The sequence below is a fragment of the Jaculus jaculus genome, chromosome 3 (assembly GCF_020740685.1).
Source record: "Jaculus jaculus isolate mJacJac1 chromosome 3, mJacJac1.mat.Y.cur, whole genome shotgun sequence".
NCBI lineage: Eukaryota > Metazoa > Chordata > Mammalia > Rodentia > Dipodidae > Jaculus > Jaculus jaculus.
In genome coordinates, this window is record NC_059104.1 from 148,868,884 (window position 1) to 148,893,798 (window position 24,915).

The following is a 24,915-nucleotide window of genomic DNA, read 5'->3' on the forward strand; positions in this document are numbered from 1 at the left end:
CCGTGTTGTCAGTGGCTGTGATGGTCATAGAAAGCAGCTGGCAGCATTGTGCTTGACACGTAAAGGAAACGCAGTAATAGCTAGTTCCCTCCTCTCCCCGCCCCCCGCCCCCCGCCCCGTCACCTTTTCTCGAGGTCAAGCAAGATCCACCTGCCATGGCCATGTAGAATGAAACTTGGATCACAGAGCTGAGCATGGGTACGCTACACAATACGGCAATGCTCATGACCAATGATAGAAGGCTTCCTTCTAGGACTGTGGCTTGGCCGGAAGATCACTAACACCTAAGAAGGCAGTCGATGTGAAAGAATTCTTTTCTTGAAGATTTATTCGATCATAAAAAGTTTGAAGTATGAAACAACAAAAAAGGTGGTATCCAAAAATTCAGCCAAGGGGTGAGGGTGTAGGTTGTGGTAGAGCACTCGCCTGTCATGCTCAAGGCCCTGGATGTGAGCCTAGCACCACGACAGACCAAAAACCACAAATGTGGCCCAGCAAAATGAGCCCAAGACCTGCAGGCCAGCCAGACACACCGGGGAAGGATGCTGGCCCTCCTGAGAACAGCATCCACCAGGGTAGCAGCTCTGAGGATCAGAAGGTAGAAAACCCCAAGGGAGCATGTGGGAGGGGAAGAATAAAGAACTCGGGTGGGATTGGGTTGGAGTGCAAAGCAGGCAAGGAGGTTTGAAGCAGGAGACAGGGCTGGGGTGGGATGAAGGAGCAGGAAACAAGAACGGAGGAAGGAACTGGTTCGTTTCCCCTGGGAGCCTTTCTGCATTTGGACAAGAGACATTCCCCAGTTGTGTTCTCAAACTTCCCAGGGGGACTCACCCAGCATGAGGGACATTGGGAACGTGTCTAGGAAGACTAGACTTGCATCTAAAGAGATGGTCATACACACACATGAGCCACAGCCTGTGGTTCCTTGGAGAATGTTTTGGTCTTGGATTCAATTTCAGCAGAGCTTGTTGAATGGTGTTCAGGGACAACTGAAGGAAGAGCGGGGTCGGGAGGGAGAAGCTCGGCGGATTGTCGTCTTCAAGGTGGCAATTCTCAGCAGTGCCGTAGAAGAAGCAGATGGGAGGCCCCTCAGTCATCCTGGAGAAGGCAAAGGGGCCACGTAGAGATGTTAGTACAGAATATTTCACAGGTCTTCTGTATGTCTTCAGACACATGGTATCCATGGGAGCCTTGCCACCTGCCTTAGCCTTAACCTTAACATCATTAGAGCTGGCCCCAGAGCCAGCCCAGCAACTCCACTGTCACTGGCATTATTGAGACAGAGGGGAGGGCTGGGGAGATGGCTCAGGGATTTAGGCTCTGGCTTGCAAAGTCTAACAGCCTGGGTTTGATTCCCAGAACCCATGTAAAGCCAGGTGCACAAAGTGGTGCATGTGCTGGAGTTCATTTGCAGCAGCAAGAAACCCTGGTGCTCATATTCTCTCTCTTCCCCCCGTTATAAATATTATATATATATATATATATATATATATATATATATATATATATATTATATATATATATATATATATATATATATATATATATATATATATATATATATATACTGGTTTTTCAAGGTAGGGTCTCACTCTGGCTCAGGCTGACCTGGAATTCGCTATGTAGTCTCAGGGTGGCCTCAAACTCAGGGCAATCCTCCTACCTCTGCCTCCCAAGTGCTGGGATTAAAGGCATGCACCACCACGCCTGGATAAATATATATTCTAAAAAAAGACAGAGGGAAATCTAGATTCTCCACAGTCCCCTTCCTGGCCTTCTTTGATGAAAGTTGACATCTTCACTACTGATGTAAAAACTCCACTTTTCTGTGATTTCTTTTCTCAAAATGTTCCATCTGGAGGGTTTTGATACAAATTCAAATCTCCAGGTCAAATGCACTGCAGGAAAATGTGTATGAGGAGGCTGAGGATCAATCAGAAAGTTGTCTGTCCCTCAGCGTGACAAACACTAGAAGACCCATAACATGAGTAACTGACAGTTCACAGCCACTTCAAACAGTGTCCTAAGACGGGCATAGTAGTGCACACCTTTAATCCCAGCACTCAGGAGGCAGAAGTAGGAAGATTGCCATGACTTTGAGGCCACCCTGAGACTACATAGTGAATTCCAGGTCAACCTGGGTTAGAGCCTCAAAAACAAAAAAACAGTGTCTAGACTAAGGAGAAATAACAAAACAACGCCACATTGAGCCTCCCCTTGTCTAACACAGTCACTTGAAGTAGAAAGGTTTTGAGACTGAGACAGTCGCTGGCTCCTTCTAGTGTCTTCTGCAATTTCTCACATGAGTGTTTTAAAGTTCTCATTGTAGAGATTCTTTACTTCCTTGGTTAGGTTTATTCCAAGGTACTTTATTTTTTTGGATGCAATTGTGAATGGGAGTGATTCTCTGATTTCATCCTCTGTGTGTTTGTTGTTAGCATATATGAAGGCTACTGATTGTGTATTTATTTTGTATCCTGCTACATTAGGCTCCTTCTATACCAGTTCCTTCCCCTTCCTTGGGACACAGGAACAGTTCGTGTCATCCAACATGAAAAGGTCCCAGGTGGTTACCCTTGATAAGTTTCTTGAATGAATTCCCCGGATGCTAACACACTCCTGGGAATTCCACAGAACTTATTGGCCTTCTATTAGTTCTACCTCAACCATAACCTGTATGTATAAACCTCTTGCCAAGAGACACACAGCGATGCCCAGTGCACTGTTTTTTAACATACCCACTCCTCATCTTCGGCCCCATCTCCTTGCTCTCGGATCTCTGCTGTGGCCACCGCTGAAGACTTTTGGGCCATGATGTTGTCTGTCCAGGATGTCCCTGTCTTTTCATCACCAGCAAAATTACACTTGGTCACTGTCCCAGATTCCAGCTTCGCTAACGAATCTGAAAGAAAAGATGGTGTGTGGGGCTGGAGAGATAGCTTAGCGGTTAAGCACTTGCCTGTGAAGCCTAAGGACTCGGTTTGAGGATCGATTCCCCAGGACACACATTAACCAGATGCACAAGGGGGTGCATGCGTCTGGAGTTCGTTTGCAGTGGCTAGAGGCCCTGTGTGCCCATTCTCTCTCTCTCTCTCTATCTATCTAACTTTCTGTCTGTGTCTGTAGATCTCAAAAAAATAAGTAAAAGAAAGAGAAAGAAAGAAAGGAAGGAAGGAAGAAAAATATTGTGTGTCCTCTCTCCCTGTGGCAGAATAGTGGGAGCTGGGTCCATCCATTCTAGTTGGGTTCTCTAGGTCTGGGTTAATTCTGTTCTCTGGTGTGGTCACTAAGACCTTGGTGGGACTTCCACAGCACTAGATGGCAGGGGTCAGTGGGTGACACTCTGGGATCTAACGTATCTAGGCTAATAACCCTGGTCCAGGAACTTAGGAATAAATCTCCAAGGGCGAGATAAGTTCTCATGAGAGCTTCAGAGGGTAGCCAGAAACTCCTAAAGGCCATATAACATCAGGCTAGAGTGAGGGCACACTGCTCACCTACAAAGGGGCCATCACCCCGAGTTTTCAGGCGCACTCCAGTCCCCAGCTCCAGCTCCATTGTTTCCATCGCTGACTCAGGCATCCAGAATGCTACCGTCTGGTCCGGGGTGAGGCTTTCTGTCAGCGCCAGCAGCTCGGGCTTGTTCACCAACGCCTTCAGAGCCTCGGCCGTGAGCCTGTCCGTGTCTCCCTTGGCTTCCACCTCTGCAGGTGCATGATGCAGGGGGTTAGCATTGCTATCACTCTCCCAGGGCCTTCAGGAGCTGACAGGGGTTCTATCTGAGGGCAGGACTCTCAGCTTCCATCTTGCCAGAGATAATTCATAGAGAACTCCACAGCAAAGGAGCTAGCTGGGAAGCCCGGCTGCCCCTGAAGCCTGAGCTCTACTGACCTGGGCAAGTGACCTGATAGCAATAACATGTGCTGCAAAGGGATTAAGGCAGGGAAAGCATTGAGCACAGTGCTTGGCATGTGTTTTCTTTATGTCTATCTTACAGATGAGGAAACCAAGGCTCGGGAAGGCTCCATCATTAGCTCAAGGCCACGTAGCAATTATGGAGGAAGGACTCCCAACACTCAGCCTGAAATTGTCTTCTGGTTGAGACTCCGTGATCAAACAGGGTTCCCTCAGGCTCTCATTAACTGGGTGGGGGGGGTCTGCTAAAACCAGGAGCAAACTTGTGGTCCCCAGATCCTCCGCTTGCCTACTAATGTTGGCCCTAGCAGGGCACATCAGTTCAGAGAGGAATCCCAAGTCCCAATCTGCAGGAGTCAGGGTGGGAGGGGGTGCTGGCTTAACAGGCAGGGGAGACTTATCAGGCCCAAGGGACCTCAGGCAGTAGTGCATCCCCCACTGCACAATGAGGCTGAACTTTCCAGTAGGCTGCCTTCTCCACTCCAAACCCCACAAGGTCAGACCTGTTCACCACTCAGCCCAACAGAACACTGGGCCACATTATGAGGGTGAGAAAGAACTTTGCCTAGACTGGGCTTGAAGCAGTTTGTGTGAGAGGCTTGCTGTTACGCCCATGGTCTGAGAATCTGTGCAGAGTTGCACTGCATAGAAATGGACTGGTGTGAGCAGAGGGATATGGCACAGAAAAAAATATGAAATCTTTGGGCCCAAGCTTCTGCCCCTTCAGCTGCAATTGTATGGGAGATTGCAATCTTTGAGATTGGGCCAGCTGACCTGTACTGGAACAACATGCTCAAGGAGTGTCCTATTCTTCAAAGTCTGCTTTATTCCCACCTGGAGTAACAAATTGGCACCCTACCTGGTATTATGGAGTATAAGAAATGCAGGAAAGAGAGTGTCATTGAATTTGCAACATGGTCTTGGGTTTTGGAAATGGCCATTGGCAGTGTAAAGCATGATTGCCTGCATGGACACCTGACAGAGCTGTGAGGATGAACTGTGGGTTGCAGTGGAGACCAAGTGGAGCGGCCAGGACCACAAAACTGCTGCTAAGGAGAGCTGTAGGCACCAGAAAAAAGTTTTCCAGGACTGTGAGTAGCCTAGTTGGAGGGGCGGAATTGGAACTCCAGAGACTTGTTGCTGGTTAGAATTATTGGAGTTGGAGACTTGTCACTGGCTAGAGTTGTTGGACTTGGAACTAGAGTTTTATGTTTGCTCTGTTTAAATCTTGTGTTGGTTGAATATTTCTTTGCTATGCCCAATGCCAGCTTTTGCAGTGTGTTTATTCTTGCCATTATGGGTCTTGTTGGGGGGGGGTATTTTTTAGTATTATGGCTCAGTTAAAAGACCTTGGATGGGCTAGAGAGATGGCTTAGTGGCTAAGTGCTTGCCTGTGAAGCCTAAGGACCTTGGTTCGTGGCTCGATTCCCCAGGTCCCACGTTAGCCAGATGCACAAGGGGGCATACACATCTGGAGTTGGTTTGCAGTGGCTGAAGGCCCTGGTGCGCCATTCTCATTCCCCCCCCCCCCCCTGCCTCTTTCTATGTCTGTCACTCAAATACAAATAAATTTTTAAAAATTTTAAAACAGACCTTGGATTATGGGGATGTTTGAACATCATTAGGATTGATAAAAACTATGGGGGCTTTTAAAGTTGGAATGAATGCATTGCATTTTACATCATGGATAGTTTTCAGTTTATGGGGGCCAAGGGCAGAAAGTGGTGGTTTGATTCAGGTGTTCCCCATAAACTTAGGTGTTCTGAATGCTAGGTTCCCAGCTGGTAGAGATTTAGGAATTAATACCTCCTGGAGGCAGTGTATTATTGGGGGTGGGCTTATGGGTATTATAGCCAGTTTCCTTGCCAGTGTTTGGCATACTCTCTTGTTGCTATTGTCCACCTGATGTTGGCCAGGAGGTGATGTCCACCCTCTTCTTATGCCATCCTTTTTCCTGCCATCATGAGCTTCACTTCGAGTCTATAAGCCAAAATAAACTTTTTTCCCCCCACAAGCTGCTCTTGGTCGGGTGATTTCTGCCAGCAATGCAAACCTGAATGCAACAGACATAATAAGGTTGGAGATGGAGACAAGAGAGCACCCCAGAGGCTGATGGCAAGCCCAGAAAAACAGTAGAGCAAAATTCCAGTGAGAAACTATGCCTCATATGAGGTAACCAGGTGAGGACTGGCCCCAGAGTTATCCTCTGACCTCTACACATGCTCCATGGCACGTGCCTAGTACATGCATGCATGTGTATGTCCACACACATACACACAATCATGCATGAATGTGCACATACACACAAATAATAAAAAATAGTGATAAATAAAATCTCAGAGGTGATAATGATGGAGCCCTCATGAATAGTACCAGTGCCCTTGTAAAAAAGGTGAAAGAGAGCTGGAAAGATGGCTCAGCGGTTAAAGACACTTGCAAATCCTGATGGCCTGGGTTCAACTCCCCAATACCTACATAAAGCCAGATGTACAAAGTGGTGTGGTGTATGTGTTTGGAGTTCATTTGCACTGGCAAGAGGTCCTGGCATGCCCATATTCATTCTCTCTGACTGTTTCTTTCTCTCTCTCTCTCAAATAAATAAAGAAAAAAATTTAATAAAGGGGCTAGAAGCCAGGTATGGTGGCACACACCTTTAATCCCAGCACTTGGGAGGCTGAGGCAAATTGCTATGAGTCAGCTTGGACTAGAGCAAGATAGTACCTCAAAAAGCAAAAAAAAAAAAAGGGGGGGGGGACTGGAGATATTGCTTAGTGGTTAAGGCACTTGCTTTCAAAGCCAAAGGACTCAGGTTTGATTCCCCAGGTCCTATGTATGTCAGATGCCCAAGGTAGCACATGTGTCTGGAATTCATTTGCAGTAGCTGGAGGCCCCAGCATACCCATTCTTTCCCTCTCCCCACCACTCTCTCCCTGTCTCTCTCATGCATGCTCTCTCTCAAATAAATAAAAATAAAATAGAAATTTTTGCCAGGTGTGGTGGTGCAAACCTTTAATCCCAGCACTTGGGAGGTAGAGATAGGAGGATTACCAAGAGTTCAAGGCCATCCTGAGACTACATAGTGAATTCCAGGTCAGCCTGGGCTAGAGCAAGGCCCTATCTCAAAAAATCAAAATAAATAAACAAACAAACAAAAAAGGGGAGCATTGGAAGCCAGGTGTGGTGGGGTACACTTTTAATTCCCAGCACTCGGGAGGCAGAGGTAAGAAGATCATCATGAGTTTGAGGTCATTCTGAGATCACATAGGGAATTCCAGATCAGCCTGGGCTAGAATGCGACTCTACTCTGGAAAAAATAAAAATAAAAAGGAGGGGGCTGAAGAGATGGCTTAGCAGTTTAGGCACCTGTGAAGTCTAAGGCCCCAAGTTTACCTCCCCAGAACCCACATAAGTCAGGCACACAAGGTCACACATGTGCACAAGGTGGAACATGTGTCTGGAGTTTGATTGCAGTGGCTAAAGGCCCCGGTATGCCAATTCTTTCTCCCTCCCTCTCTCTTTCTCTCTCTCTCTCATGAAAATAAAATAAAATAAGAGAAAGCAAGCTGAACACCAGCATTCATATTTCTTTGTTGAGGTGGCACATGCATCTAGGGTTTGTTTGCATTGGCTGAAGGCCCTGGCATTTCTTTCTATCTCTTGATCTGCTTCTTCTTTCCTTCCTTTCTTTCTCTCTCTCCCTCTGTCTCTCAAATAAATAAATTTAAAAAAAAAATTTAAAAAGCCTTCCTCCCTTAAGTTGTTTTTGTCAGGTCATAGCAACAAGGAAAGTAACCAGTATACAGAACAAATAGACTGAGACAGGTCACAAGAAGCAAGTGAGGATTCGGTGGTAGATCAAAGGCTCCTGGGCCCTGGTTCAGCCTCTTCACAAAGGCAGTTAGAACCCAAATTCTGGACAATTCTGCAAGACTATAGGAAATGGCAGGAGTTTGGAAGGCCAGCTAGGTTCCTGAGACTAAGGCAGGGTAATGGGGGTCTTCTGAGCAAGTTGGGGGCAGAAAGGAGTGGGAAGATCCTCAGGCCAGAATCAAGGTCAAATGTGCTGAGAAGCCACATTCTACAGGTCAAGAATTTCTGGGGACACAGGACACAGTATTGGCAGGCTCTTAGAGAGGAAGAGCTGAGGATACCTACTGTAAGAGGACATGAGGAAGCCTGTGTTCACCTTCCTGGTGGCACTGAAGTTGGGCTCAATTTCATTTCCATTGGGGTTGAACTTACGGCGGTGGATGCGACTGGGCCGGATATACAGCACATAGTAGCGCTCCTGGGTGGAGGGAAAGAGGAGATGAAGGGGCTGTTCATTCACTTTCCACCCCAGCCCTAGCACATAACACTCCAGGCTCCAGCTCAGCTCTTGCCCACCTCACCCTCTGCCTTGGAACCCTATCCTGAGATCCTTCATAGATGTCCATGCTGGGTTGATGCCCCACTCAAGTATTCATTCATTTGCACATGTATAAAAATGTCAATAAATAAAATGTTTATAAAACATTTGCCGGGCATGGTGGTGCACGCCTTTAATCCCAGCACTTGGGAGACAGAGGTAGGTGGATCGCCATGAGCTCAAGGCCACCCTGAGATTACGTAGTGAATTCCAGTCAGTCTGGGCTGGAGTGAGACCCTACCTCGAAAACAACAACAAAAAACCATTCATTTGTGTTGCAGAGTGACACAGAGCCTGACTCCAAGGCTTGTGCACAGCTAGAGACCAGAAACCATAACTTGAGCACCAGGGATCCCAAATGCCATGAGGCAGGAGTGGCTGTTACCAAAGCGCAGAAGGAAGGACACAGAAAGACCCTAAGGGAAGGCAGCCACTCCAATAGATGCAGCGCTGAAGCAAAACACACCCAGCCTCCTGTGCCTCCGTTTCTTCTATCACATGGGAACAGTGCGATGCCTCCTTTCAGTGATGCTGTGAGGGGCTGGTGAAATGATGGAGGAGCCAGCGCCTTGCAAAGCACAAGACGTGCTTTTAAAACTGTTGGCGGGCTGTTCTCATCAAAGGTTCCACTGTCCAACATAGCCCTAATCATCCCCTTTCCTCTTGCTGGTCCTGTGGGCCCTTAGGGAAGGAGCTAGTCTCGCCAGGTCTTGGCAATGGTAGAACCCAGCACAAAGAAATGCTTCATGGATGCGGTTGGCCCTGTGTCGCTGCCCGGGACACAGCCTCACCTTCCTGCCATGGGTATCCAAAATGCTGTGCCGAGATACATCCACCAGCTCTCCCTCAAGCAGGACGCCATTTCCCCTGGACAAGAGGAAAACAAGGGACATTGGGACCATCAGTCCTCAACCTCAGTTTCATGGCCCAGTGCAGAATCTTCTCTGAGATGGAAGCAAATCTCACCTGAGTATCTTATTTACCTGGCCCTGAGCAGGCTTCATACAGAGCAAACTCTCTCTGTGTCCCACATCAGAACCACCTTTCCAAAGGCTGGGGTACTGGGTAAAGGACAAGAGGAACCTTCCAGCTGCACTGAGGCCAAGCTCTAGCCTTCTCTATTAGGGCCACCGGAGTTACTGTAACAAGACCCTGAGGCTTTTTATCTACAAAGGAGGAGAAAAACAGCCTACTTGCTCTGATCCTCTGATAATGGCCCAAGATCATAAATGTGGTATGGACACACTATTAAGTACTTATTAAATATAAACCTTTTTTTTTTTTTTTTCCTATAGCTGGGCATGGTGGTGCATATCTGAAATCCAGAACTTGGGAAGCAGCAAAATTATGGTGAGCTTGAAGCCAGACTGGGCTACATAGTGAGTATAAATCCACCTAAGAATAGAGCCAGAAGGAAGAAAGGGAGAGATGAAGGGAGGGAGAAAGGGAGGGAGAAAGGGAGTACATGAGAGAAGGAAGGAGACAGAGAGAGGATGGAAAGGAGGAAGGAAGGAAGGAAAGGAGGGAAGGGCCAGCCATGGTAGCTCTCTGCCTTTAATCCTATCACTGGGGAAACTGAGGTAGGAAGATCTCTGTGAGTTCAAGGCCAGCCTGGGCTACAGAGTGAGTTTCAGGTGAGACCCTGCTAGAAAGAAAAAGAAAGAGGGAGAAAGAAAGGAAAAAAAGAAAGAAAAAGGAAAGAAGGAAAAGAGGGAGGGAGGGAGGGAAGGAGGGAAAGAAAGAAGAATGATTCTTTTAAAGCAAATTTGGAAGCAGGTGTTTAAGCTACTATAAATTCCCTCCCATCATGTTAAAACACTTTCATATTCCTGCTCTCATTTGTATCCATAGGTCACCAACCTGTGGAAATGGTTATTGTCACCTTACAGATGGAGAATTGGAGACTCAGCCCAAGACCAGAGTCCCACATTAAGTGGAAATGGCACACTCCCCACCCCAATCCCCCCCACACACTTCCCACTTCTAGTTTCCATAAAAGCAGAACCTGAGTATGTCTCCTTTTGAAACTGTAAGGTTCAGGAGTGACCAAGACCACGGAGACCACTCTGAGGCAAAAACAGAAGCTTTTATTCAGGGGCAGGGACACGAGCTGCTAGGACTCTCAAGAGCGGAGCAGTCAGCAGTCGACTTGGGATTACAGACAGTGGACTATATAGAGCTCTTCAGATGGGGGAAGGTGAGGAGGGAGAAAGTAAAAAAAAGGTTTCTGGGGCTGGAGAGATGGCTTAGCGGTTAAGCGCTTGCCTGTGAAGCCTAAGGACCCCGGTTCAAGGCTCGGTTCCCCAGGTCCCACGTTAGCCAGATGCACAAGGGGGCGCACACGTCTGGAGTTCCTTTGCAGTGGCTGGAAGCCCTGGCGCACCCATTCTCTCTCTCTCCCTCTATCTGTCTTTCTCTCTGTGTCTGTCGCTCTCAAATCAATAAATAAAAAATTTTTTAAAAATTAAAAAAAAATGGTTTCTTGCCAGGCGTGGTGGCGCACGTCTTTAATCCCAGCACTCAGGAGGCAGAGGTAGGAGGATGGCCATGAGTTTGAGGCCATCCTGAGACTTCGTAGTGAATTCCAGGTCAGCCTGGGCTAGAGCAAGACCCTACCTCAAAAAAAAGGTTTCTTTAGGGGAGATCTAAGATAGCCAGGGTGTGACACCAGAACAGTAACCTGGTGTCCTGAGCAATAAGGGGCAGGACACCTAGACCTGGCATTGTTAGGCAAGGAAGGGATGATGGCTGGGTGGTTCCCTGAGGAGTGTGGATGACCCACTTCCTTGTGTCTCTGTTGTCCTCCTGCTGTCCTAGGTGACTCCATCTTGTCCTGACCTAACAGGAACCACAGACGTGGGAAAGAGGCGGATCCAAAATGGCAGCAGCAAAGGGCAGGGCAAGCGCAGCTTACCTCTAGCCATTTACTCCCAGAAAATTCTTTTCCCAGATATGTAACTGGAGGCCTGGCATGGTGGCATGCACCTTTAATCCCAGCACTTGGGAAGCAGAGGTAAGAGGATGGCTGTGAGTTCAAGGCCACCCTGAGACTACATAGTGAATTGCAGGTCAGCCTGCGCTAGAGTGAGACCCCTACCTCAAAAAACAAACAAAAAAAATTAAATTAAATTAAATATGTAACTGGGGAGATGGCTCAGCAGTTAAAGGTGCTTGATTACAAAGCCTGCTGGCCCAGGTTCAATTCCCCAGAAAGCCAAATGCAGAATATGGCACATTTACGTAGAGTTCATTACCAGAGATGAGAAGCCCTGGCATGCCTATATCCACTCTCTCTCTGAAACAAATAAATAAAATATTTAAATATTAAAGCTGGGTGTGGTGACACACGCCTTTAATCCCAGCACTTGGGAGGCTGAGGTAGGAGGATTGCTGTGAGTTTGAGGCTACCCTGAGACTATATAGTGAATTCCAGGTCAGCCTGGGCTAGAGGGAGATAGAGGGACAGCCTACCTTGAAAAAACAAAACAAACAAATACACATACACACACATATGTGTGTGTTTAAATGTTACTGATAAAGATGGCATTATATTCAAAGTTTATAACATGGTAACTTAATACATGTATTAATACATGTTAATACATACCTTGTGATTCCCACAATCCAATTAATGTGTGTGCACACCATCACCATCTATGCTACAGTTGGATCCACAGAGCCTGTTTCTCTTGTAACTGAATAGCGTACTCCTTGATCACCTCCCCTTGAACACGGCTAGGAGTTGGACTCCCTTAGATTCCACATTTGAGATCTCGCAATATTTGTCTTTCTGAGCCTTAGTGTTTCTGATTACAAACGGATCCTTCCATCCTACTTATTACCGTGTACCCCTGGATGCTCCAACCCCACCAAGCCAGCAACTCCACAGACCTTGCCATAGTACCCACTGGTCACTTCTGGGGCAGGGCCCAAGCTCAGAGGCACAGCAGAGAGACAGACAAGTGGCTAGAGTTTTAGGGTCATGCGGGTGAAATAAGGACCGAAGTGGGGCGGGGGGTGGGGGTGGACACTGAAGCAGCGTCTCTGGAGTCTCTTTTGGGTACGCATGCAGGCGGGAATTTCAAACGGGAGGTCTGGAGGCCGAGGGGGTGGCCTCTGCAACCCCAGCTGTATCGGCCACCGCCCGGCTCCCCCCAGTCTCCGAGCAGGGTTCAGATCCAAGGCTCGGGGCGGGTCCGGGGCACGCGAGCCGCCTACCGCTGGTGCGCCGCGGGGTCCCAGGCCCCGGGCAGCCGCGCGCTCTGCACCGCCTTGCTCCGGAGGGCGCCGTCGTGGTAGATGCGGCTCATGGTCCCCTCGCCACGGCCCCGCGCCGGGAGGCCGGGCAGGGCACCTCCTCCAGGGCGCGAGATCCCGGAGGCCGAGCCGGAACCGATCCTCCTCCCGGGCAGATCCCGGAACGGCGCGGCCTGTTCCGGGCGTTCCCGGGCAGGACTTAAAGGGGCCGAGGCGCATTCCTGTCCGCCGGAGCGGGCGTGCGGGGAGTGACGCGGGCTTCCAGAGGACCGCTGTCCTTGGGACTACGGAGAGACCCTGACTACAGAGAGAGAGAAGGGTTCCCGAGCCTGCACCAACCTACAAAGGGAAGTTGAGTGAGGCACCGGGATTGAAAAGGATCTTTTTTTTTTTTAATTGACAATTTCCATAATTGTAAACGATATCCCGTGTTAATTTCCTCCCTCTCCCCCATTTCCCCTTTGAAACTCCACTCTCCATCATATCCCCTTCCCCCTCTCAGTCTCTCTTTTATTTTGATGTCATGATCTTTTACCTCCTCTTATGATGGTCTTGTGTAGGTAGTGTCAGACACGGTGAGGTCATGGATATCCAGGCCATTTTGTGTCTGGAGGAGCACGTTGTAAGGAGTCCTACCCTTCCTTTGGCTCTTACATTCTTTCCGCCACCTCTTCCGCAGTGGACCCTGAGCCATGGAAGATGTGATTGAGATATTTCAGTGCTGAGCACTACGAAGAGAATCTTTCTTAGGGTCAGGTCTGGAAAAATATTGTTCCAAGTAGCAGGAATGAAGAGGGGACAGTCCTTAGGGATGACTGGATGCGTGTCCTCGAGAAACTGCCTTGTAGGCCTGAACCGGCATGTGGGGAGGAGTCCCAGGGGTATAGGGTTTTCTGCTATTGTCTTTTTGTTGTTTTCTTTCAAGATAGGGTCTCACTCTAGCCCAGACCTAGAACTCAGAGCCATCCTCCTACCTGTGCTGGGATTAAAGGCTTGAGCCACCACACTCAGGAACATGTGAAGAGACCCAGGGCTGGACTGTCAGATCATCAGCAAAGGAAACCTAAACCTGCAGTGGGAGCTTGGGCAAGTTTCTCAACCTTTCCGAGCCTGTTTCTTTCTTCCTCCTCCAAATTGTCAGCATTAGTTATTAGTATTATAGTATTAGGTGTAAATATGAAAGAGGCCACCTTCTTCCCATCTCCAGGGCAGAGCATTGCCTTCCTAACTGCCTCAACAACCCCCATGCCTTTTTGCTCAAGTGTGTGTAAACAAACCTGTTCTATTTATTTTTTTGCAAGGAGAAAGAGAGCGCACCAGGGCCTCCAGCTCCTGGAAACAAACCCCAGATACCTGTGCCATTTTGTGCACCTGGCTTTATGCGGTACTGGGGAATCAAACCCAAACCATCAGGCTTTGCAAGCAAGCGCCTTAATGACAAAACCATCTTCCCAACCCATACGAGCTTATTTTCTAAGCCTGAGCCAGGGATCTCCTCTGACCCATGCATTTTTGGGAAGTTTTGGCTCCTTTTATCAGCTCCTTTATGCCAGGTCCTGGAGCAGGTGGTAGCATTCAGGGACAACAGGTATGACTCCTGAGGGACCAAGCAGACTCCTAGGCGTCCAAGATGAGCTGTCAGTGTTGGAAGAAGAGCCTTTTCCCACACCTTATGACTTGTGTGGGTCCTAGACACTTCTGCTTTTTAAATATATATATATATATACATTTTATTTATCATTCATTTATTTATTTGAGAGATAGGGAGAGTGTGGGCCCACCAGGGTCTCCAGCCACTGCAAACAAACACCAGGTGCATGCACCACTTTGTGCATCTTGCTTACATAGGTCCTGAGAAATTGAACCAAGATCCTTTGGCTTTCAGGCAAATGCTTTAACCACTAAGCCATCTCTCCAGCCCCATTTCTGCTTTAAGCCCCGCCCCCCTCTTTTTGTTTGTTTTTTGAGGTAGGGTTTTACTCTAGTTCAGGCTGACCTGGAATTCACCATGTAGTCTCAGGGTGGCCTCGAACTCACAGTGATCCTCATACCTGTGCCTCCCGAATGCTGGGATTAAAGGCATGTGCCACCACGCCCGGCTTGCTTGCTCCCTCTCTCCTTTAAGTATTTATGGGCTGGAGAGATGGCTTAGCGGTTAAGGCATTTCCTGCGAAGCCAAAGGATCCAAGTTTGATTCCCCAGGACCCACATAAGCCAGATGCACAAGATGGCACATGTGTCTGGAGTTTGTTTGCAATGGCCGGTGGGCCTGGAGCACCCTTTCTTTCTTTCTTTCTTTCTTTCTTTCTTTCTTTCTTTCTTTCTTTCTCTCTCTCTCTGTCTCTGTCCCCCCCACCCCCGCCTCTCTCTCACATAATAAATAAAAATAAAATATTTTTAAAGTTTTCATTTGTTTATTCACAAGCAGAGAGATAGAAGAAAGACAGACAGAATGGGCACAACAGGGCTTCTATCCCCTGCAAACAAACTCCAGATTCATGTGCCACCCCATGCATCTGGCTTCATGTGGGCACTGGGGAATTGAAATCAGAATTTTAGGGCTGGAGAGATGGCTTAGCAGTTAAGCGCTTGCCTGTGAAGCTTAAGGACCTCGGTTCGAGGCTCGATTCCCCAGGACCCACGTTAGCCAGGTGCACAAGGGGGCCGCACGCGTCTGGAGTTCGTTTGCAGTGGCTGGAAGCCCTGGCGTGCCCATTCTCTCTCTTTCTCTCTCTCCCTCTTTCTCTCTCTGTCTGTTGCTCTCAAATAAATAAATAAATAAAATTAAAAAAAATATATTTAAAAAACAAAATTTTAAATTCTTTTCTCTTATACTGGGAATTGAACATAGGATCTCTCACATGATAGGCAAGTCTTCTATTCCTGGTCTCTAGAGATATTTCTTACCCTTTTCCTATTTTTGTTTTGTTTTGTTTTGAAATAGGTCCTCACTGTATAACCCAGGCAGGCCTTAAATGTGATCCTCTGGCTTCCACCTCCTGAGTTACTGGGATTATAAGTATGTACCATCAGACCCAATATATTTATTTGTTTGCAAGAAGAGAGAGAGAGAGAGACATAAAGAGAGAGGGAAGGGGCACGCCAGGGCCTCCTGCCACTGCAAACAAACTCCAGATGCGTGTGCCACTCTATATATCTGGCTTTATGTAGATACTGGGGCATCAAACCCAGACTTCCAGGCAAGCACCTTAAACTGCTAAGATATCTCTATGATGCTTGCGCTTTTTCCTATTTTTGAAAGAACCTGAAATATTTTTGTGAGCCTCTAAAAGTATGGTGGACTGTAGGCATTGTGCGTAAGATTAGTCAGCACCACCCTATGTCTAACCTACCAGACTGTTCTGTATGGTCCAGAAGGAAAGATAAAGACTTTGGACAGAACTGACCTTTGGTCTTCTCTCCTCAAAAGTCCCCAAGCGGTGATACTGAAAACCCAGCCCAAAGCCTGTAGTTTGGACGGTCATAAGCCCTAGTGGGGGAAGCTACCACTGCTGTTTGACTAAATAGCTATACTATGCCCACCAAATTGCTCTCTAAATATTTATGTCTATGCCCATATAGTAATGCTGCTCTCACTTTTGTTTAGAGAAGCTTCTCTTTTTCAGATGTAGTGACCAATGGGAAGGCTTAAAACTCATCAGAGTGTAAGAAGTGATGGTTGAGTGTTCAGCACTAAATGAGACATCTCTATGACACCCTCCAAGGTTCAGGGAACACAGTGAAAGAGGTAATGGAAATAATGTAAGAGCCAAAGGACGGAGACGGGTGCTTTGGAACTCTGTCTTTCAAACACAGAATGATAGTTATATTCATGACCTCGCAGTGGTTGTCATTTCCTGCACAAGACCTGCATAATATTGGGCACATCAACATGTTATGATGCATGATGGAGGAGGGCAAAAAGATGCCAGCAAAATAGAAGGGCTTCGTTGGACAGAAGAGGAAGTTCAGTGGAGAAAGGATGGGGCACAAAGAAGAATGACAGGCGATTATGATCAGGGTACATTGTATATATGAATGGACGGTATCAATAAAAATGATAATAATTTAAAAATTGTGGGAAAAATGTCCCCAGGCTATTCACGTGTCTTTCTCTCTTCCTTCTTCCTCACTGTGGCTTCAAATTTGGACTGTCCTCAGTGATAGCAATGCTGGGGATAGAGCCCAGGGCCTCTATGCTCGACAAGTATTCTAACACTGAGCTGCATCCCCAGTCTGGATTTAAGAACTGAATCTAAATAACATCAGAAGCAGAGGTTTCTTTACTGGATGTTCAGCTCACATTTTACAATCCTAGCACTTGGGAGGCTGAGGCAGGAGGATTGCTGGAAGCTCAAGGTAAGCCTGGGCTACATTACAAGTAGCAGGCCATCTAGGGCTACAGTGTGAGATCCTGCTCCACACACCCAAATATAAAAATAAAATAAAAATCTAAACATTCAAATTTCAACTCCTTGGTCACTTTTTTTTTTTTTTTTTTTTTGGTTTTTTGAGATAGGGTCTTACTCTAGCCCAGGCTGACCTGGAATTCACTATGTAGTCTCAGGGTGGCCTCAAACTCACAGTGATCCTCCTACCTCTGCCTCCCGAGTGCTGGGATTAAAGGTGTGCGCCACCACACCCGGCACTTATTTTTTTAAGGTAGGATCTCACACTACCTCAGGCAGACTGGAATGTACTCTGTCTTCTCAGGGTGGACTCGAACTCATGGATATCCTCCTGCCTCTGCCTCCCAAGTGCTGGGATTAAAGGCATGTGCCACCACGCCCAGCTCACACTAGTTACATTTTGAGTGCCACACAGCAATCCGTGGCTGTGGCTAGTGGTTACCCTTTTCTACCAAAAAGAACAAGAAAAAAAATTATTTTTTTAAAGAATGGTTTTGTTTGTGGGTTAATTGTTGTTTTGCTTTTTTTTTTGTTGTTGTTTGCTTTTTGAGGTAGGGTCTCACTGTAGCTCAAGCTGACCTGGAATTCACTATGTAGTTTCGGGTTGACCTGGAACTCACGGTGATCCTCCTACTTCAGCCTCCTGAGTGCTGGGATTAAAGGCATGTGCCACCACACCCGGAGCTTTTTAAAAAATTTGTATTTATTTATTTATTTATTTGAGAGAGACAGACAGACTGAGAGAGAAAGAGGCAGGTACAGAATGGGTGCGCCAGGGCCTCCAGCAACTGCAAACAAACTGGCTTACGTGGGTCCTGGGGAATTAAGCCTCCAACCATAGTCCTTAGGCTTCACAGCCAAATGCTTAACCACTAAGCCATCTCTCCAGCCCCCCGTTTTTTTTGAAGTAGGGTCTCAGTCTAACCCAGTCTGGCCTTGAACTCATAGTGGTCCTCCCACCTCTGAGTGGATGTGTGCCACATGCCTGGAAATACTTTTGTTTTAAAATTTTATTTATTTTTTTCCCTGCCAATAAATAATTATTTTTTTAATTTTTATTAACATTTTCCATGATTATAAAAAAAAATCCCATGTAATTCCCTCCCTCCCCACCCCCACACTTTCCCCTTTGAAATTCCATCCTCCATCATATTACCTCCCCATTACAATCATTGTAATTACATATATACAATATCAACCTATTACGTATGCTCCTCCCTTCCTTTCTCTTCCCTTTATGTCTCCTTTTTAACTTACTGGCCTCTGCTACTAAGTATTTTCATTCTCACGCAGAAGCCCGGTCATCTGTAGCTAGGATCCACATATGAGGGAGAACATGTGGCGCTTGGCTTTCTGGGCCTGGGTTACCTCACTTAGTATAATCCTTTCCAGGTCCATCCATTTTTCTGCAAATTTCATAACTTCATTTTTATTTACCGCTGAGTAGAACTCCATTGTATAAATGTGCCACATCTTCATTATCCACTCATCAGTTGAGGGACATCTAGGCTGGTTCCATTTCCCAGCTATTATAAATTAAGCAGCAATAAACATGGTAGAACATGTACTTCTAAGGAAATGAGATGAGTCCTTTGGATATATGCCTAGGAGTGCTATAGCTGGATCATACGGTAGATCAATCTTTAGCTGTTTTAGGAACCTCCACACTGTTTTCCACAATGGCTGGACCAGACTGCATTCCCACCAGCAGTGTAGAAGGGTTCCTTTTTTTCCACATCCCCGCCAACATTTATGATCATTTGTTTTCATGATGGTGGCCAATCTGACAGGAGTGAGATGGAATCTCAATGTAGTTTTAATCTGCATTTCCCTGATGACTAGTGATGTAGAACATTTTTTTAGATGCTTATATGCCATTCGTATTTCTTCCTTTGAGAACTCTCTATTTAGCTCCATAGCCCATTTTTTGATTGGCTTGTTTGATTCCTTATTATTTAACTTTTTGAGTTCTTTGTATATCCTAGATATTAATCCTCTATCAGATATATAGCTGGCGAAGATTTTTTCCCATTCTGTAGGTTGCCTCTTTGCTTTTTTCACTGTGTCCTTTGCAGTGCAAAATCTTTGTAATTTCATGAGGTCCCAGTGATTAATCTGTGGTTTTATTGCCTGAGCAATTGGGGTTGTATTCAGAAAGTCTTTGCCAAGACCAATATGTTGAAGGGTTTCCCCTACTTTTTCCTCTAGCAGTTTCAGAGTTTCAGGTCTGATGTTAAGGTCTTTAATCCATTTGGACTTAATTCTTGTGCATGGCGAGAGAGACGAATCTATTTTCATCCTTCTGCAGATATATATCCAGTTTTCAAAACACCATTTGCTGAAGAGGCTGTCTTTTCTCCAATGAGTATTTTTGGCATTTTTATCGAATATCAGGTGGCTATAGCTACTTGGGCTTACATCTGGGTCCTCTGTTCTGTTCCACTGATCTACATGTCTGTTTTTGTGCCAGTACCATGCTGTTTTTGTTACTATGGCTCTGTAGTATAGGTTAAAATCAGGTATGGTGATACCACCAGCCTCATTTTTGTTGCTCAGTATTATTTTAGATATTCGAGGTTTTTTTGTGATTCCAAATAAATTTTTGGATTGTTTTTTCTATTTCCATGAAGAAAGCCTTTGGAATTTTGATGGGGATTGCATTAAATGTGTAGATTGCTTTAGGTAAGATTGCCATTTTCACAATATTGATTCTTCCAATCCAGGAACAAGGGATGTTTCTCCACTTTCTAGTGTCTTCTGCAATTTCTCGCTTGAGTGTTCTCATTGTAGAGATTCTTTACTTCCTTGGTTAGGTTTATTCCAAGGTACTTTATTTTTTTTGATGCAATTGTGAATGGGAGTGATTCTCTGATTTCATCCTCTGTGTGTTTGTTGTTAGCATATATGAAGGCTACTGATTTCTGTGTATTTATTTTGTATCCTGCTACATGGCTGTAGGTTTTGATCAGCTCTAACAGTTTGCTAGTAGAGTCTTTAGGGTCCTTTATGTATAGAATCATGTCATCTGCAAATAATGATAACTTGATCTCTTCCTTTCCAATTTGTATCCCTTTTATGTGTGTCTCTTGCCTTATTGCTATGGCTGAGACTTCCAAAACTATATTAAATAAAAGTGGGGACAGTGGACACCCTTGTCTTGTTCCTGATTTTAGTGGAAAAGCTTCCAGTTTTTCCCCATTTAGTAATATGTTGGCTGTAGGCTTGTCATAAATAGCTTTTATTATATTGAGATATGTTCCTCTATTCCCAGTCTCTGTAGGACTTTTATCATGAAGGGATGTTGGATTTTGTCAAATGCTTTCTCTGCATCTAATGAGATGATCATGTGATTTTTGTCCTTCAACCCGTTTATGTAATGTATTACGTTTATAGATTTGCATATGTTGAACCATCCCTGCATCTCTGGGATAAAGCCTACTTGGTCCGGGTGAATGATCTTTTTGATATGTTCTTGTATTCTGTTTGCCAATATTTTGTTGAGAATTTTTGCATCTATGTTCATGAGGGAGATTGGTCTGTAATTTTATTTTTTTGTTCTATCTTTGCCTGGTTTTGCTATCAGGGTGATGCTGGCCTCATAGATGGAGTTTGGTAGAATTCCTTCTTTTTCTATCTCCTGGAAAACCTTCAGAAGCAATGGTGTTGGCTCTTCCTTAAAGGTCTGGTAAAATTCAGCAGTGAATTCATCTGGGCCTGGTTTTTTTTTAGTTGGGAGATTATTGATAACTGTTCAGATCTCCGTGCTTGTTATAGGTCTATTTAAGTGATTAATCTCATTTTGATTTAATTTAGGTAGGTCATATAAATCAAGGAAATCATCCATTTCTTTCAGATTTTCATACTTTATGGAGTATATGCTTTTATAGTATGTCTCTATGACTTTTTGAATTTCTCTGGAATCTGTTGTGATGTTACCTTGTTCATCTCTGATTTTATTAATTTGTGTCTCTTCTCTCTTTCTTTTGGTCAGATTTGCTAAGGGTTTATCAATCTTGTTTATCCTTTCAAAGAACCAACTCTTTGTTTCATTAATTCTTTGGAATGTTTTTTTTTTGTTTCTATTTCATTAATTTCTGCCCTAATCTTTATTATTTCTTCCCGTCTACTGATTTTTGGTTTGCCTTATTCTTCTTTTTCCAAGGCTTTAAGGTGAAGCATTAGGTCGTTTACTTGTGACCTTTCTAATTTTTTAATATAGGTCTTTTAATTGGGGCATTGAGGCTGTTGATATTAAGAGATATTATTGAAAGGTGTGTATTTATGTTTGCCATTTTGTGTGTGTGTGTGTGTGGTTCTGGTTCTACCTGTGCTCTCTTGTGTTAACTTGTATTTGAGTATTGCTTGTTTTTTCTAGGTTCCTTATATGTGTGCTTTTCCTTTTCTTCAGCATGGAGGATTCTATCAAGTATTTTCTGTAGAGCTGGTTTTGTCTTCAAATACTCCTTTAACCTGATTTTGTCATGGAATGTCCATATTTCTCTGTCTATTTGAATGGATAGCTTTGCAGGATAAAGTAACCTTGGTTGAGAGATGATATCTTTCAGAACTTGGAATATATCACTCCAAGCCCTTCTGGCTTTAAGTTTGTGTTGAATAATCTGCTGTAATCCTGATGGGCTTGCTTTTGTAGGTAACTTGATTTTTCTCTCTAACTGCTTTCAATATTTTCTCTTTGGTGTGTGTATTTGGAAGTTTGATTATAATATGGCGAGGAGAGGTTCTTTCCAGGTTTTGTCTGGCTGGGGTTCTAAAGGCTTCCTGTATCTGCATTGGCACCTCTTTCCCAATTTGGGGGAAATTTTCTTCTATGATTTTGTTGAACACGCCTACTATGCCTTTGGAGTGGAATTCTTCTCCTTCTTATGCCCTGAATTCTTATATTGGATCTTTTCATAGTGTCCCAAATATCTTGAAATTCCCACTCATACTTTTCTATAAGTTTGTCTTTCTCTTTGTTGGCCTGTATTAGATCTGCCACCTGGTCTTCTAGCTTAGATATTCTGTCCTCTCCCTCATCCGTCCTACTGGTGAGATTTTCTACAGAGTTTTTTATTTCATTAACTGTGTTCTTCATTGCTAGTAATTCTGACTGGTTTTTATTATTTCTATTTCCCTATTTATGTCTTGTATTGCCTTCTTTATTTCATTAAATTGGTGTCCTGCGTCTTCTTTGATTCCTTTGATTTCCTCTTTGATTTCTTCTTTGATTCCTTTGATTTGTTCTCTGACCTCTTTGAACATATTTATAATCATTCTTTTGAACTCTTTTTCAGGCATTTCCCCTAACTCGTTCTCACTGGAGGACATTTCGGATGCATTAATACTTTTAGATGGATTTATTTCATCTTGCTTTTTAGTGTTTCTTGTATTATAATGTATATATTTTTGCATCTTGGATTAAGTTAATGCTTGGATTTTCTAGCTAGCTGGGTATTCTTAGCTGTATCAATTGATTTGATGTAATATATTTTCAGGGTAGGAGCTTAAGGTGTTAGGTGTGGCTCTTAAGACTCTCAGAGTATCTACAAAGATGTTCCTAGGGGTTGAGTTTCCCTGCTATGGGAGTATTCAAGCAGGCTGAGTGGAATAAAATACAGGTAGATTCTAAAATTTAACTAAACACTGTACACATTCAATCAAAAACAGCCCCAAATATGTATGCAAGAGTAGTTATTATAATGACCAGATCCTCTATCAACAAAGAGGTTAAGATTTCTGGTCTGTTGAGGGATCCAAGTCAGCTTGTGACCAAGTGAGACCCTTCCCTGGTGTAATCCCAGTTACCTTGGATGATTTTGGTCTCAGTCAAGTTGCTGGCTGGGTCACTGGGCTGCTGTTCTGATTTCTGGAGCTGGGCACTGGCTTTTCCTACTGGGCAAACCGAGCCTGGCAAGTGTGGCCCTGCAGATCCGCACTCCTGCTGCTGGAACTGCTGCTGCTAAAGCTGCCGCTGCTGTGTCTGTTGCCACTGCTGCTGCCTCTGCTGCTGCTGTAGCTGCCACTGCTGGAGCCAGCACTGCTGCCGAAGCTGCTGCTGCTGGGTCCACTGCTGCTGTTGCCACTGAAGCTGCTGCTGCGGGATCTGCCACTGCTGCCACTCCTGGGTCTGCTGCTGCTGCCGCGACTGGAGCTGCTACTGCTGGGGCCACTGTTACCGGTGCCAGAGCCACTGATGTTGCTGCCGAACTCTGCTCCTGCTTGGGTCACGCTGTCAGCTCAAGCTGGCGTGGCCAGGTCCCAGGACGCTGCTCTGTTGGCTGGAGCTGGGCTCAGGCAGTGGGGGAGGGGAGGGAGCTGCAGGGGCTCCGGTTCTCTCGCTGCTCCACGTGTTCTTCTACCTCGCGGGGCCGCTCTCCCCTCACGTTTCCCGAGTTGCGGAGAGCGCGGTGTGAGGGGAAGCGCCCGCACCTGGCTTTTCCTGCAGCTGGAGCCCAGTCTGGACGCTTTCTGTTGCTCTGAGGTTGGCGGAGCTGCTGGGGCTGCTTTTGCCGGCCTGTGCGGGTTCTTGATGCTCTGGATCTCTTCTACTTCTCCGCTGCCGCTTCAATTTCCTATACACCTCACTTTTTAGTAAAAGTGTGTATTTTGCTGAGTTTTTTGGTCTTTCCCCCCCCCCCCCAGGTTGCTTTGGCGTGGTACCTACACCACCATCTTAACCAGAAGTCTAAATTTTATTTATTAATATGTATATCCCAGGCTCTCTTGCTTCCATTAAAGAATGCACATAATTCACTTTTAGTAGAGAATCTTCTCTTTTCAGATGGCAATGACCTTTGGATGACTCAGAAGGTATCACAGTGCTGGAAAGGAGTGACTGGAGTACTGAGTAATATCTCGATCACAAGGCTCAGGATCTAATGTGGAAGAGGTGGCGGAAAGATTGTAAGAGCCCAAGGAAGGGCAGGACTCCTTACAACGTGCTCCCTCCAGACATAAAATGACCTCGATATCCATGACCTCACAGTGCCTGACACTACCTACACAAGACCATCATAATAGGAAAAGATCATGACATCAAAATAAAAGAGAGGCTGATTGAGATGGGGAGGGGATATGATGGAGAATGGAGTTTCAAAAGGGAAAGTGAGGGAAGGGAGGGTATTAACATGGGATATTTTTTATAATCATGGAAGATGTTAATAAAAATTGAGAAAAAAAGTAAATAAATAAAGGCAAAAAAAATTAAAAAAAAAAAAAGAATGCACATCATCTGGCTTTATGTGGATGCTGGGGGAATTAGACCTGGATAGACAGGCTCTTCAAGCAAGCACCTTTATCCCCTGAGCCATCCCCTAGCCCTAGTGTTTTGCTTTGCTTTGTTTGTTTTTGTTTTGAGGTAGGGTCTGTTCTATCCCAGACAGACCTGGAATTCACTATGTAGTCTCAAGGTTACCTTGAACTCATGGTGATCCTCCTACCTCTGCCTCCCGAGTGCTGGGATTGAAGGCGTGTGCCACCACCACTCCTGGCTCTGTTTTGCTTTTTTGAGACAGGGTCTTAGGCCTGGTCGGTGAGACCCTACCTTGAAATAAATAAAAAAGGGTGTGTGAGAGAGAGAAAGATGGGATTTCACTGTGCAGCCTCAGTTGGCCTCAAACTAAGGATTCTCCTGTCCATGTCTTCCCAATGCTAGGATTATAGTGAGTGCCACCACACAGTCTAAAAAAAAGTTTTAAGTTTTCAAAAAAATTTTTATTTATTTCTTTATTAGAGACAGAGAAGGGGAGAGAGAGAGAAAATGGGTGTGCCAGGGCCTCTGGCCAATGCAAACGAACTCCAGATGCATGCACCACCACATGCATCCAGCTTACGTGGGACCTGGAGAAGCAAACCTGAGTCCTTAGGCTTCACAGGCAAGTGCCTTAACCACTAAGCCATCTCTCTAGCCCTAAAAGGTTTTGATAT

The 24,915-nt window shown here is 45.4% G+C and overlaps 1 protein-coding gene across 2 annotated transcripts; it reads right to left on the reverse strand.

Moving 5' to 3' along the window:
* Nucleotides 1–921: 921 nt before the first annotated feature.
* On the reverse strand, nucleotides 922–12,701 carry Arpin (actin related protein 2/3 complex inhibitor). Of its 2 annotated transcripts, none has more exons than XM_045145513.1 (6): nucleotides 12,542–12,701; nucleotides 9,115–9,190; nucleotides 8,071–8,203; nucleotides 3,498–3,704; nucleotides 2,739–2,902; nucleotides 922–1,098 (listed from the first exon to the last, which is right to left on the reverse strand). In XM_045145513.1, exons 1-6 carry the CDS (start codon nucleotides 12,631–12,633, stop codon nucleotides 1,090–1,092), a joined length of 681 nt encoding a protein of 226 aa, XP_045001448.1. In that variant the 5' UTR covers nucleotides 12,634–12,701; the 3' UTR covers nucleotides 922–1,089. The 2 variants fall into 2 exon arrangements, with proteins under 2 accessions (XP_045001448.1, XP_045001449.1); XM_045145514.1 differs by lacking the exon at nucleotides 12,542–12,701 and adding an exon at nucleotides 11,931–12,193.
* Nucleotides 12,702–24,915: the final 12,214 nt, after the last annotated feature.

What these genes read in the sequence shown, in the direction of transcription:
- Arpin (XM_045145513.1), bottom strand. Translation starts at nt 12,633, where the DNA reads ATGAGCCGCATCTACCACGACGGCGCCCTCCGGAGCAAGGCGGTGCAG. An exon ending in TGGATACCCATGGCAGGAAG is followed by an intron (nt 8,204 to 9,114) that starts GTGAGGCTGTGT and finishes CCCTCCACCCAG; the next exon opens with GAGCGCTACTATGTGCTGTA. An exon ending in CTTCCTCATGTCCTCTTACA is followed by an intron (nt 3,705 to 8,070) that starts GTAGGTATCCTC and finishes ATGCACCTGCAG; the next exon opens with AGGTGGAAGCCAAGGGAGAC.